This window comes from Bufo gargarizans, chromosome 8 (genome assembly GCF_014858855.1).
Source record: "Bufo gargarizans isolate SCDJY-AF-19 chromosome 8, ASM1485885v1, whole genome shotgun sequence".
Classification (NCBI taxonomy): Eukaryota; Metazoa; Chordata; class Amphibia; order Anura; family Bufonidae; genus Bufo; species Bufo gargarizans.
Genome location: NC_058087.1, coordinates 158,971,589 through 158,987,373, shown reverse-complemented (window position 1 = coordinate 158,987,373; position 15,785 = coordinate 158,971,589). Strand labels below are relative to the sequence as shown.

Here is a 15,785-nt window from a genome sequence, read left to right as displayed (position 1 = left end):
AATATAGGTGGCGGTCGCAGCGGTGGGACCCGCACCTATCAGGCAATGAGGGCATATGCTAGCGATATGCCCCCATTGTCTATGATGGGAATACCCCTTACAAATCTCGGAAACCCCTTTTAACGTTCAGGCTTTACATGCGGACCTCCTGGCACACCTGGGCAGAAACCCATAGGGAAGTCATTACAATGTTGACAATCCCGCTTTCGGCCTCTCATACAGTGAGATACCGGCACAGGTAGGGCCTCAGATTACTATCCTCCCAGAACTATACATAGCCGCTTCCATGTACGGGTCTGTACGCGGCGCTCCCTCTGCAGCGCGACACGATGACGTCATCGCAGCGCGCCCGGTCCGCACAGTGTGTGCCGGGGCTGTGTTCCCGGAGGCCGGAGCTTCGGGTGAGTGCAGCCAGCATTAACCTCTTCCTTGCTGCCGCTGTGTGTTCACGGCAGGCAGGAGCTCAGCTTCTGCAGCTCCATTAGTGCCACGTACAGTGACAGAGGCATGCCAGTGCCGCCTGTGCTAGTACCGTACTGCTGGTCTGTACACAGCGGACGTCAGTATGTCCTGTAGCAGATAGTATAGCCCTGTGGTAAACACCTGGGTGACACGTTTGCTTTTGGCGTTATGCACGTGACGCATCCAGGGGCGGGCTGGAAAAAACTAGAAGTGGCCCTGTGCTGTATGCTGTAGGCGGGGCCTTCAATGCCATATTACTGGCACTGCACAGTGCAGCACAATACACCGCCCCAGCACAGCAAAATACCATGGTGCAGTATATTATACCGCCTAGCACAGCAAAATATCACATTGCAGCACAATACACCGCCCCAGCAGAGCAAAATACCACAGTACAGGACAATATACCACCCCAGCAAAATACCATGTTGCAGTATATTATACCGCCCAGCAGAGCAAAATACCACAGTACAGCACAATACACCACCCCAGCAAAATACCCCTGTGCAGCACAATACACTGCCCCAGCACAGCAAAATACCATGGTGCAGTATATTATACCGCCCAGCACAGCAAAATATCACATTGCAGCACAATACACCGCCCCAGCAGAGCAAAATACCACAGTACAGCACAATATACCACCCCAGCACAGCAAAATACCCCTGTGCAGCACAATACACCGCCCCAGCACAGCAAAATACCCCTGTGCAGCACAATACACCACCCCAGCACAGCAAAATACCATGGTGTAGTATATTATACCGCCTAGCACAGCAAAATATCACAGTGCAGTGCAATACACTGCCCCAGCAGAGCAAAATACCCCAGTGCAGCACAATACACCGCCCCAGCACAGCAAAATACCATGGTGTAGTATATTATACCGCCTAGCACAGCAAAATATCACAGTGCAGCGCAATACACTGCCCCAGCAGAGCAAAATACCCCAGTGCAGCACAATACACCGCCCCAGCACAGCAAAATACCACAGTATAGGACAATATACCACCCCAGCACAGCAAAATACCATGGTGCAATACAATATACTGCCCAGCACAGCAAAATACCATGGTGCAGTATATTATACTGCCTAGAACAGCAAAATATCACATTGCAGAACAATATTCCGCCCCAGCAGAGCAAAATACCACATTGCAGTACAATATACTGCCCCAGCAGAGCAAAATACCCCAGTGCAGCGCAATACACCGCCCCAGCAGAGCAAAATACCCCAGTGCAGCACAGTACACCGCCCCAGCACAGCAAAATACCACAGTACAGGACAATATACCACCCCAGCACAGCAAAATACCATGTTGCAGTATATTATGCCGCCTAGCGCAGCAAAATATCACATTGCAGCACAATATACCGCCCCAGCAGAGCAAAATACCACAGTACAATATACCGCCCCAGCAGAGCAAAATACCATGGTGCAATACAATATACTGCCCAGCACAGCAAAATACCATGGTGCAGTATATTATACCGCCTAGAACAGCAAAATATCACATTGCAGCACAATATTCCGCCCCAGCAGAGCAAAATACCACATTGCAGTACAATATACTGCCCCAGCAGAGCAAAATACCACAGTGCAGCACGATATACCTCCTAGCACAGCAAAATACAGCAGTGCAGCACATAATACCACCTAGCAAAGCAAAATATCACATTGCAGCACAATATACCGCCCCAGCAGAGCAAAATACCACAGTACAGCACAATATACCGCCCCAGCACAGCGAAATATCACAATGCAGCACAATATACCTCCTAGCACAGCAAAATACAGCAGTGCAGCACATAATACCGCCCCCGCAGAGCAAAATAACACGGTGCAGCACATTATACTGCCCAAGCACAGCAAAATACACAGTACAGCACAATATACTGCCCCAGCAGAGCAAAATACCCCAGTGCAGCACAATACACCGCCCCAGCACAGCAAAATACCACAGTACAGGACAATATACCACCCCAGCACAGCAAAATACCATGGTGCAATACAATATACTGCCCAGCACAGCAAACTACCATATTGCAGCACAATATACCGCCCAAGAACAGCAAAATACCACAGTGCAGAACAATATACAGTCAGGTCCATAAATATTGGGACATCAACTGAATTGTAACATTTTGGCTCTATACACCACCACAATGGATTTGAAATGAAACGAACAAGATGAGCTGTAACTGCAGACTGTCAGCATTAACAGCTTAACAACCCAGGACGAGAATGCTCGTCCTAAATCGCCGGCATTTAGCGCTAGAGGACGAGTATTCTCATCCTGATGTCCCCCCCCCCCCCCCCCCCACGTGCGGTGCAGCGATCAGCGGCAGAAATCCAGCTGTTACTGACAGCCGGATCCCTGCTGTATCCACCAGTATCGGTGATGATACCGATGTTGGTGGATTAACCCCTCATATGCCGCGGTCAGTGCTGATCGCGGCATATGGGAGGTTTGCGCTCCCTCACCTCATCCATCGGTCCCTGCGCTGCTGTGGCGGGGACTCGATGGTTGCCATGGCAGCCCCAGGCCATTCCAAGGCTTGGGACCTGGCATTTACGGAGGCTTAAGAGACCCAGCCCCCAGGTTGGGTCTCCTAGGCAACTGTTAGCGTCTTACAGCGTAAGACGCTAACAGTTCAATACAGCACAATACAGATGTATCGTGCTGCATTGAAACAGGGATCAGACCCTGTAACGTTAAAGTCCCAGAGTGGGACAAATAATAAAGTGAAAAAAAAAAGTTAATAAAATTAAAGTTTTACAAAAAAAATTAAAAGTTTCAAGTAAAAAAAAAAGCGTCCTTTTTTAAAAAATACGTTAAAAAAAAATTGTAAAAAATAGGGAAAAGACATAGACATATTAGGTATTGTCGCGTCCGCTTCGACCAGCTCTATAAACATATCACATGACCTAACCCCTCAGATAAACACCGTAAAAAATAAAAACTGTGCTAAATAAACAATTTTTTTGTCACCTTACATAACAAAAAGTACAACAGCAAGCGATCAAAAAGGTGCACGCCCACCAAAATAGTACCAATCTAACCGTCACCTCATCCTGCAAAAAATGAGCCCCTACCTGAGACAATTGCCCAAAAAATTGCCCAAAAAATAAAAAAACTATGGAGACACTAAAACATGATTTTTTTGTTTCAAAAATGAAATCATTGTGTAAAACTTACATAAATAAAAAAAAGTATACATATTAGGTATCACCGCGTCTGTATCGACCGGCTCTATAAAAATATCACATGACCTAACCCCTCAGGTGAACACCGTAATAAAAAAACGAACAAAAAAAACGGTGTAAAAAATTCAATTTTTGTCATCTTAATCACAAAAAGTGTAATAGCAAGCGATCAAAAAGTCATATGCACCCCAAAATAGTTCTAATCAAACTCTCATCTCATCCCGCAAAAAAATTAGACCCTACCTAAGATAATCGCCCAAAAACTGAAAAAACTATGGCTCTCAGACTATGGAGACCCTAAAACATGATTTTTTTTGTTTCAAAAATGAAATCGTTAATTTCTAACGATTATTTGTTTTTCCTTAGTCCTAACAGCAGCACAGATGGGGTTAACTACCCCCGTGGACTGGTAGGACTGGCGGAATTTTAATGAGCCCAAGAACCATTAATAAAAGGACGGGACACCCCCAGCCCATTGTGTCTATAGCAAGAATAACCTTACTAGGGTACGATATTTGTGTGCTGCTGTTAGGACTAAGGGAAAACAAATTATCGTTAGAAATTAATGATTCCCTTACGTCCTACCAGCAGCACAGATGGGGAGATAGCAAAAAGAACCCCTAGGGAAGGCCTTCATGCCTGGCAGAGCTAAGAATAGTCTGCCCAAAGGCCGAAAACTCAGCTTCCCTGGCGTCTAGTCTGTAGTGGGAGATGAAAGTGGATTCAGAGCTCCAGGAGGCAGCTTTACAAATCATCTCCAGAGGAAGGAGGCTTCTTTCAGAGAAAGAAGTGGAAATGGCCCTAGTAGAATGGGCCTTCACAAACTCTGGAGGATCTAAAGCCTGGGAGACAAATGATTCTCTGATGGCCTCCTTAATCCAGCGACCAATCGACGCCTTGCTGCCTTTAGACTTACCGGCAAACAGGATAACAAGATTCTCATCTATCCTGAACTCATTGGATCTGTCCACATAGATCTGGAGGCATCTCGAGATATCCAACGGATGCTTGACAGGATCCCTGGAGGAGATAGAAGGAGAAAGTAAACCTGGTAAAGAAACCACCTGATTGATGTTGTGAAATGAAGGAACCTTAGGCCTGAAATATGGAAGGAATCTCAGGAGAACCCGGTCTTGAAGAAAAATAGTATAGGGTTCTAAGGCCGAGGAGGCTTGAAGTTCTGTGATTCTCTTGGCCGAAGATACTGCCAGTAGGAAAACTAACTTCAGAGTTATGAACTTGAAATCCACCTCCTCCAAAGGCTCGAAGGGGGGAGATGCTAGACCCCTGAGCACGACTGATAAGTCCCACTGAGGGATGGGCTCCAGTACTGTAGGCTTCATCCTTTCGGCTCCTTTAAGGAAGCGTTTGACGAGTGGGTCCTGAGAATAGGGTCTGTTGAGACAGGCCGAGATGGCAGAAATCTGGACCCTCAGCGTAGATGGAGCAAGGCCTCTGTCTAGGCCGTCCTGTAGAAATTGAAGAATCGCAGAGAGGGGCGGATCTGCAGACGCCACCTGCTTAGAAGCACACCATGACAAAAAAATCTTCATAATTCTGGAGTAGGCTTTCTTAGTAGATTCTGCTCTTGAATGTGATAACGTTCTCAGGACCGACTCTGAAAGCCCTTCTATTCTGGGAAGGGACTGGTCAACCTCCAGGCTGTCAGGTTAAACCTGTGCAGATCTGGACAGAGATGAGTGTCCCATGACACCAGGGTCTGTCGTGAGGGGAGCCTCCAATAATGTCCCAGACTCATGTTAAAGAGCTGGGTAAACCAGGATCTCTTGGGCCAAAACGGTATGATGGCAATCACCGAGGCCTGATCCTGATGGATTTTCATCAATACCCTCGGTATCATGGAAAAAGGAGGGAAGATGTAAGCCAGCCTGAACCTCCAAGGTATCGACAGAGTATCTATCGCCAGGGGGTTGTCCTCCCTGTAAAGGGAGCAGAACCTCTCCACCTTGGCATTGAACCTTGTTGCCATGAGGTCTACTTCTGGCAACCCCCACCTGAGGCTTATCTGCCTGAAATTCTCCGGATGCAGGGACCATTCCATTGTCAGCAGACCTCGACTCAGACAATCCGCAATTAGGTTGCAGGAACCACGGATGTGGATGACAGACAGGTGGGAAAGGTTCAACTCTGCCCACTGAAGAATTGCCCCGATCTCTGAAAGGAGGGGTAGAGATCTTGTGCCTCCCTGCTTGTTGATGTACAGGACCGCAGTCATGTTGTCTGACTGTACCTCACCGCCCTGCCCCAAATTCGGGGGGCAAAGTGAAGGAGGGCTAGCTGGATGGCTCGAATCTCGCAGAGATTTGAAGAAAGTAGCCGCTCCTGAGGAGACCAAGTACCTTGGACAGAGGAATCATCTAGGTTAGCGCCCCAGCCTACTTTGGACGCATCCGTAGTCAATACGGGTTATAGACTTTCCCTCTAGGAGATGGAGCCACCATTTCAGGGAGGTTCAAGTTTGACAAGACAGGGAGTTTAGCCCGGCGGGGCTGCCATACCACTTGGCAAGGACCTTCCGACTGAAGTGCGGAGGTGCCACAAAGCCCAAGGGACTGCATCCGCAGCCGCTGACATGAGCCCCAACATCTTCACGAGAGTCCTGATAGAGACTCAACGAGGAATAAATAGTAACCTTGCCAGGTCCCGAATCCGAGTTTTCTTTCTGGAGTCAACTGGAGTGACATCCCAACTGAGTCTACTATGAAGCCTAGATAGGTTACTGTAGTCGACGGGCTGACATTCGACTTCTCCCAGTTGATGATCCACCCTAGGCGGAGCAGAAAAGAGATCGCTACATGAAGATGGCGGGAAAGAACTGGAACTGAGGAGGCTATTAAGAGCCAATCGTCCAGATAAGGATTTACAGTCAGCCCTTGAAGCCTCCAAGCTTCCACCACCGAAACCACCACCTTGGTGAAGGTGATCGAAGCAGAGGAAATCCCGAAGAGTAAGGCAGCAAACTGAAGGTGCCTGAGGACCCCCGAGACCTGGACCGCGATCCTAAGATACCTCTGGGAGGCAGGATGGATGGGGATGTGAAGATAGGCATCCTTGAGGTCCAGGGTAGCCATCACGTCCCCGGGGTTGAGGACGTGGATGACTGACTTGATAGTTTCCATGCAAAACTTTACCTTTCTTTTATAAATCGATTGAAAAATCTCAAATCGATAATCATCCGGAGGTCTCCGGATTTCTTGGGAACTAGAAAAAACGGAGAATAGATCCCTAAGCCCCGTTCTCCTGCGGGAGGCGTCACAGCAATCTTACAGCAGGAGGAGGGGGGAGGCGTCACAGCAATCTTACAGCAGGAGGAGGGGGGAGGCGTCACAGCAATCTTACAGCAGGAGGAGGGGGGAGGTGTCACAGCAATCTTACAGCAGGAGGAGGGGGGAGGTGTCACAGCAATCTTACAGCAGGAGGAGGGGAGAGGGAGGGAGGGAGAGCGGGAGGCGTCACAGAAGATTATGAGGCAGCGCTGGGCACTGACGGCGGCGGGTGCGGGCGGCAGCTTGGAGCCATTTACATCCCCTTGGGCACCTTATTTTTTATGAATGACAGGTTAGTAATAGCGTATTTTTAGCAAAATGAGCCTACAGATTACATTTATAAGACCACATTAGGAATGGTTAAAGCTCCCTGAACATAACCATATTTTTATCTGGAGGGGGTGAAACCTGGTGACAGAATCCCTTTAAGAGTGGAATTGCTCTTTAAGCTGGCACCATCGCTATGTTGACTAAAGTACCTTATTTCCAGCAGTCTTCTTTTTACTTATTTTCGTTTGGTAGTTTTGATATAAAAGCGCTTTTTATGTTATGCTAATTAGGGTCCAAGGTGCCCAGAGGGGCGTTTTTTTTCACTCTCCGGTGCCCAGTGGCGCCCCCCTGCAGTGCCCAAGACAGCCTCCTGATAATCAAAACACCTCCCACAGCCCGACAAACGGTTCCGCCCCCTCCCCACGTCATAATATACATTATAGATATGCCCCGTCCTCCTTCCTGTCTGCGGCCAGAAAACTCGCGTGCTGCAGTGACAGGGACCCGATTGTTAAAAACTGCGCTAAAGCAAACATTTTTTGGTCACCTTACCCCAAAAAGTGTAATACTGAATAATCAAAAAATCATATGTAGTTTATGTACCTAAAAATTGTACCAATAAAAATGTCAACTATTCCTGCAAAAAAAACTGCCCTGACACAAAACAATTGGCAGAAAAAAAAAAGGCTTTCAGAAAATGGAGACAAAAAAACATAATTTTTTCTCAAAAATGCTTTATTATGTAAAAAGGAAACAAAAAAAAGAAAGTAGGCATATTGGGTATTTTGTGGGTGACACTAGGGAGACTCGTCCACGTCCCCGCCTGCCATTGGCTGCTCCCCCACCCTCCCGACTCCAGATGTTTTCATCCTTGTGCAGGGAGCAGCAGAAGCGGCGGTGTGGGGGCCGGGATAAGTATATAACTGGTGAGGGGTTCAGCACATGTGGGGTGGGGGTGAGAAATTGGATAACCCCTTCAAGGTGAAATATGGCATGGTCCTGAAAGGGTTAAAGTGAAACAAATAAAAAAAGTATACATATTAGGTATTGCCGCATCCGTAAAAACCAGCTCTATAAAAATATCACATGAGCTAACCCCTCAGAAGAACACCGTAAAAAAAAAAAAAAAAACTGTCAAAACAAGCAATTTTTGTCACCTTGCATCACAAAAGGTGCAACACCAAGTGATCAAAAACGCGTATGTCCCACAAAATGGTACCAATAAAACCGTCACCTCATCCCGCAAAAAATGAGCCCCTACATAAGAAAATCTCTCAAAAAATAAAAAAACTATAGCTCTTAGAACATAGAGACACTAAAACATCATTTTTTTGGTTTCAAAAATGCTATTATTGTGTTAAAGTGAAACAAATAAAAAAAGTATACATGTTACGTATTGCCGCATCCGTAAAATCCAGCTCTATAAAAATATCACATGAGCTAACCCCTCAGATGAACACCGTAAAAAAAAAAAAAAAACTGTGTCAAAACAAGCAATTTTTGTCACCTTGCATCACAAAAGGTGCAACACCAAGTGATCAAAAATGCGTATGTCCCACAAAATGGTACCAATAAAACCGTCACCTCTTCCCGCAAAAAATGAGCCCCATCATAAGAAAATCTCTGAAAAAATAAAAAAAACTATAGCTCTCAGAACATGGACACATTAAAACATTATTTTTTTGTTTCAAAAATGCTATTATTGTGTAAAACTTTAATAAATGAGAAAAAGTATACATATTAGGTATCGCCACGTCCGTAACAATCTGCTCTATAAAAATCTCACTTGACTGAACCCCTCAGGTGAACGCTGTAAAAATAAATAAATAGAAACTGTGCTAAAACAACCAATTTTTTGGTCACCTTGCCCCATAAAGTGTTATAATGAATGATCAAAAAATCATATGTACCCAAAAATAGTACTAATACAACTGGCACCTTATCCCCTAGTTTCCAAAATGGGGTCACTTCTTGGGAGTTTCTACTGTAAGGGTGCATCAGGGGGCTTCAAATGGGATATGGCATCTAAAAACCATGTGGAGTTCCTTTTCTTCTGCGCCCTGCCGTGTGCCCATACAGCAGTTTATGACCACATGTGGGGTGTTTCTGTAAACCGCAGACTCTGGGTTTTGTTTGGCTGTTAACCATCGATGTGTTAAAGAAAAAAATTGATTAAAATGGAAAATCTGCCAAAAAAGTGAAATTTAAAAATTTGATCTCCATTTTCCTTTAATTCTTGTGGAACGCATGAAGGGTTAACAAAGTTTGTAAAATCGGTTTTGAATACCTTGAGGGGTGTAGTTTCTACAATGGGGTCATTTATGGGGGTATCCATTATGTAGGCCCCAACAAGTGACTTCAGACCTGAACTGGTCCTTATAAAGTGGGTTTTGGCAATTTTCTTATCAATTTGAAGAATTGCTTCTAAACTTCTAAGCCTTCTAACGTCCTAAAAAAATAAAATGACATTTCTAAAATGATGCCAACATAAAGTAGACATATGGGGAATGTTAAGTAATAAATATTTTATGAGGTATCACTTTCTGTTTTAAAAGCAGAGAAATAGAAATTTAGAAAATTGCGAATTTTTCAAATTTGGGGTAAATTTGGGATTTTTTCATAAATAAAGGTGAAATATTTTGACTCAAATTTATGACTATCATGAAGTACAATGTGTCACGAGAAAACAATCTCTGAATGACTTGGATAAATAAAGGCGTTCCAAAGTTATTACCACATAAAGTGAGATATGTCAGTTTTGCAAAATTAGGCCTGGTCAAGAAGGGGGCAAATGGCCCAGATGGGAAGTGGTTAAAATGCTAAAAGCAGGTGACAGAATCCCTTTAAGGACCAGGCCATTTTTTGCAAATCTCACCAGTGTCACTTTATGTGGTGATAACTTTAAAACGCTTTGACTTATCCAGGCCATTCTGAGATTGTTTTTTGGCACATATTGTACTTCATGACACTGGTAAAATGAAGAAAAAAAAATTATAAAAAAAAATACCAAATTTACCATAAATTTGTAAAAAATTGCAAATTTCCAAGTTTCAATTTCTCTACTTCTATAATACATAGTAATACCTCCAAACATAGTTGTTACTTTACATTCCTCATATGTCTACTTCATGTTTGCATCATTTTGGGAATGATATTTTATATTTTGGGGATGTTACAAGGCTTAGAAGTTTGGAAGCAAATCTTGAAATTGTTCTGAACTTTTCAAAAACCCAATTTTTAGGGACCAGTTCAGGTCTGAAGTCACTTTGTGAAGCTTATATAAAAGAAACCACCCAAAAATGACACCATTCCAGAAACTACACCCCTCAAGGTATTTTACTAACTTTGTTAACCCTTTAGGTGTTCCACAAGAATTAATGGAAAATAGAGATACAATTTCAAAATTTCACTTTTTTGGCAGATTTTCAATTTTATTAATTTTTTTCCAGTTACAAAACAAGGGTTAACAGCCAAACAAGACTCAATATTTATGGCTCTGATTCTGTAGTTTACAGAAACACCCCATATGTGGTCGTAAACTGCTGTACGGACACATGGCAGGGCGCAGAAGGAAAGGAATGCCATACGGTTTCTGGAAGGCAGATTTTGCTAGACAGTTTTTTTTTTTGGACACCATGTCCCATTTGAAGCCCCCCTGATGCACCACTAGAGTAGAAACTGCATAAAAGTGACTCCATCTAAGAAACTACACCCCTCAAGGTATTCAACACTGATTTTACAAATGTTGTTAACCCTTTAGGTGTTCCACAAGAGTTATTGGCAAATAGAGATGAAATTTCAGAATTTCAATTTTTGGGCAAATTTTCCATTTTACTATTTTTTTTCCAGTTACAAAGCAAGGGTTAACAGCCAAACAAAACTCATTATTTATGGCCCTGATTCTGTAGTTTACAAAAACACCCCATATGTGGTCGTAAACTGCTGTACGGGCATACGGCAGGGCGCAGAAGGAAAGGAATGCCATACGGTTTTTGGAAGGCAGATTTTGCTAGACAGTTTTTTTGGACACCATGTCCCATTTGAAGCACCCCTAGAGTAGAAACTCCAAAAAGTGACCCCATTTTAGAAACTACGGGATAGGGTGGAAGTTTTGTTGGTACTAGTTTAGGGTACATATGATTTTTGGTTGCTCTATATTACACTTTTTGTGAGGCAAGGTAACAAGAAATAGCTTTTTTGGCACCGTTTTTCTTTTTGTTATTTACAACAGTCATCTGACAGGTTAGATCATGTGGTATTTTTATAGAGCAGGTTGTCACGGACGCGGCGATACCTAATATGTATAAAAAAAAATTATTTATGTAAGTTTTACACAATGATTTCATTTTTGAAACAAAAAAAATGTTTTAGTGTCTCCATAGTCTGAGAGCAATAGTTTTTTCAGTTTTTGGGCGATTATCTAAAGTAGGGTCTCATTTTTGTGGGATGAGATGACTGTTTTATTGGCCCTATTTTGGGGTGCATATGACATTTTGATCATTTGCTATTACACTTTTTGTGACATAAGATGAAAAAAAATGGCTTTTTTTACACCGTTTTTATTTTTTTACGGTGTTCACCTGAGGGGTTAGGTCATGTGATACTTTTATAGAGCCGGTCGATATGGACGCGGCGATACCTAATATGTATACTTTTTTTATTTATGTAAGTTTTACACAATAATATAATTTTTGAAACAAAAAAAAATCATGTTATAGTGTCCCCATAGTTTTTTTTATTTTTTGGGCCATTGTCTCATGTAGGGGCTCATTTTTTGCGGGATGAGGTGACGGTTTGATTGGTACTATTTCGGCGTACATGCGATTCTTTTGATCACTTTTATTACCTTTTTTGGGAAGTAAGGTGGGCAAAATTTCAATTTCCTGATAGTTTTTATTTTTTTATTTTTATGGCGTTCACCGTGCGGGGAAAGTAACATAGCGTTTTATAGATCAGGCTGTTACGGACGCGGCGATACCTAATATGTGTAGTGTATTTTTTTTTATATTTTTTTTATTCAGTGATAAATGTGTTTTTATTATCTTTACTTTTTTCACTTTTTTTTTACATTTTTTGGACCCAGAGCCACTTGGTTCTTGAAGATCCAGTGGGTCTGATGTCTGTATAATACAGTACAATACACCATATAGTGTATTGTCCTGTTTTTTCTTACACTGTCTGAACAGATCTATGCCTTTTAGCATAGATCTGTTCAGCACCATGGACAGCAGGATGCCTGAGAAGGTGTCCTGTTGCCATGGGAACCTTCCCCGTCTGCCACAACTGAGCATGAGTGCTGACACTCTGGTATACCACTGACCAGCAATGAAAATTCAGGGGGAGGTGGGCGGGGGATCGTGATCCCGCCGGCCGCACCGCCCACAACCCGCCCCCCTGCACCCCGCAGACATAAAATCATTCAGGGGTGCAGGGGGGGGTTACATTTTTTTTTTACCTTGGCCATTTGAAAGTTTCTGAAAGCGCTGCAAACCGCAGGTCTGAATTGACCTGCGGTTTGCAGCAATCGCCGATACAGGGGGGTTCCAGGACCCTCCTCGGCATTGACCCTGGGTGCCTGGCTGTGTGTAACAGCCGGTACTCAGTGCTGTAACCATGTCTGCAGACATGGTGACAGTTTAATGCCAGGACGAGTATATTCGTCCTGGAGCGCTAAGTACCAGTGCTCCAGGACGAGTATACTCGTCCTAGGTCCTGAACATGTTAATAAATGTCCCCCAAAGTGTCTATTTCTGCACCACATTTGTCATCCAGCCTTAGCCTCTGTTATAACTCTGGTAGAGCTCACACCATATATATCTTCAGCCTGCGGCACGCCAGCTGTTGTGAAGCTACAACTCCCAGAATGTCCCATTCACTTCCATGGAAACTATCAGAACAGCCGTGTAAGTGTTCAAGCTGGGAGTTGTAGTTTCACAACAGCTGGCGTGCTGAAGGTTGCTGACCTACAGGGTTAGTAAATCTGCCCCAGTGTTTTTTAGTCCAGACTGGATGCAATGCATTCTGGAGTTCATTAAAGCAAGTGAGGTGGGTGGTTCAGCTTTCAGGAGAATGTTTAGCCCGATTGCTGCCAGATCCAAAATACCATACAGGGAATTTATCTTGAGGGTAATATTTTAAGTCAGTGTTCTTTCTGCATTGTGTGCTTTGGACCAAATGTATCAAATGGCCCACAAATACCCCAAACACTATTGTCTAGAAATGCTGCCCCCGTTTCCTGCACCACCCCCTGCTGGAGTGACTTTCGGTCTTTTTTGCAACTTTTAAAAAAAAGTTATGAATCTGGAGTGAAACTCATTAACATAACTGACCACACCCACTTTACCACCTACTTTTCAAAAATAGAGTGAGTGGTGGAAAAAGTTAGAAACATTTTAAGCAAGTGACCTCAAGAAGTCACAAAAGCCCTGTTTTGCAACTTTTTGAGGACAGAATTCTGGAGTGGCAGGTGTGATAAATTCCCCTCATTACTGCTGTTTCTATAGCACCATCACATTCCAAAGATGTGTACAAGGATGGTCATCGCTCACGTCAGTCGTTTTGTGGATTGATCTCTCATATGTCCCTGTATATGCATCAGTGGCCGCCAGTACCATATTTCTTTATCCGGTTCCCTGTCTTGTGTGGTGACAGGTTCTCTTGAATAAGGCCTCATGCACACGAACATACTTTCTTTCCGTGTCCGTTTTTTTTTTTGCTGACCATATACTGAACCATTCATTTCAATGAATCCGCAAAAAAATTTAAGTTACTCCGTGTGCATTCCGTTTCCATATGTCCGTATTTCCGTTCTGCAAATAAATATTATAGTACTGTTCTATTAGGGGCCAGCTGTTCCGTTCCCCAAAATACGGAATGCACACGGACGTCATCCATATTTTTGCAGAGTGCAAAATACATACGTTTGTGTGCATGATGCCTAAGTGTGATGGTTAAATTGCATTTTTTTTTCTTTTTCTGTATTTATCGGTTCAGCCGTCACATGAAACCCAAGAACAGAAACATGCTAGCCAGAAGCAGCAGACAGAAATGGAAGTGGTTACTTTCTCAAAAGACACAGTCTTATCAGACATCCATCTTCGAATCCAGCATAAAAGACAACTCATGGTCAGGCTGAATACGGTCGGACAGCCAGGTAGGAAATTCTCTCTGTTGTATTGAATGTTTCAGTCTCTTCACCTCATCAGCAGTGCCCTCCAGGAGCCGTGAAACATCTCATTGTAAGCTTACAGCCATATGCTTTGTGTTTTCTGTATTTAGAGTGTATACACTCATCTCTTTCATTATGCAGCTTCTTCATGTGCGCGCGTATCCGCCCGCTTCCTTGTACGCTGCGGTATGAAAACTGATACAGAGAGTGCTATTGTTTCTTGTAAATGCCACTCAGGGGACTTCCAAAAATGTCTCTCCCCGTGTGTGCCGTCTTGGCCATCAGATAGAGTAACAGCACATTTCTGGGTATATTTGATGTCTGGAAAGTCCTGGTTAGGGGAAAAAAGAGGTCAAGAAAACTTGTCTGACATGTTTGTGTGAGACCTTGTCCACTTTTGTCTGGATGAATGAACAAAGAGACTTGTCTGAAATGTTTGTGTCCATGTTATCCGATAGACTGAAATACCGTATGTGTACCAGACATTGTCCCACTTATTTGATAGAATCCTTATGAACAAAAATGAACAAATAGACTTATTTGAAATGTTTGGGCAAGAGAGTTCACTATTGTCTGTCAGGGTTACCTTGGGATTCTGATTTATTGCGGATCTATTGCGGCCATCTCAGTGAGCTGAACAAAGAAATAAGAACAGAACAAATGCTACACAGATACATTTTATTGAATAACTCAGTGGCTATACAAAATTATTAATTACATGCTGGTTTGAAAACTGTAGGATTATTTTTTTGTCGGACTACCCCTTTATAGGGAACCTGTCACTGGGATTTTGTGTATAAAGCTGAGGACATGGGATGCTAGATGGCCGCTAGCACATCTGCAATACCCAGTCCCCATAGCTCTATGTGCTTTTATTGTGTAATGATACGTATAAAGGCAAGTTGTTTACTGTGTAAACAAAAGAGAGAGGGCGCACCATAGGGTAAAAACGTTTGGAAATTCGGATTAAATCCCAATTTGGGAGGCTCACCTTGCAGAGTTGCGCAATTATAGGCACAACGCTATTGTAGACATGTGGGAGATGATTTAATCCCCAATATGAAGGTTGGTATGCAGCCACGGATGTAGATGTCCTCGGATAAGCATGCCTAGGCCCACACGGAGGATTAAAATGACAGGAAGAAAAGGAACATCCCTCGGCGCAAGGAACCAACCAGAGGTAGACGGTGAATCTTCAAGAGTTTTATTGCAATCAGTGTGATTGCAATAAAACTCTTGAAGATTCACCGTCTACCTCTGGTTGGTTTATTGTGTAATGAGTCAGGGATAGGACTCCTCTCAGGTTAATTTGCATATGTATCAAATCGTTTTTTTTTACACAATAAAAGCACACAGAGCTATGGGGACTGGATATTGCTGATGTGCTATC

The 15,785-nt window shown here is 43.5% G+C and overlaps 1 protein-coding gene across 2 annotated transcripts in view; it reads left to right on the top strand.

The window, feature by feature from the left end:
- The first annotated feature begins 326 nt into the window (after positions 1 to 326).
- METTL22 (methyltransferase 22, Kin17 lysine) overlaps positions 327 to 15,785 on the top strand; it is a 236,465-nt gene continuing 221,006 nt past the window's right edge. For both annotated transcript variants that reach the window (XM_044303615.1, XM_044303614.1), the window contains exons 1-2: positions 327 to 401; positions 14,221 to 14,380. In XM_044303615.1, the coding sequence (XP_044159550.1) occupies positions 330 to 401; positions 14,221 to 14,380 (232 nt within the window). In that variant the 5' untranslated portion in view covers positions 327 to 329. The remainder of the gene's footprint in view (positions 402 to 14,220; positions 14,381 to 15,785) is intronic.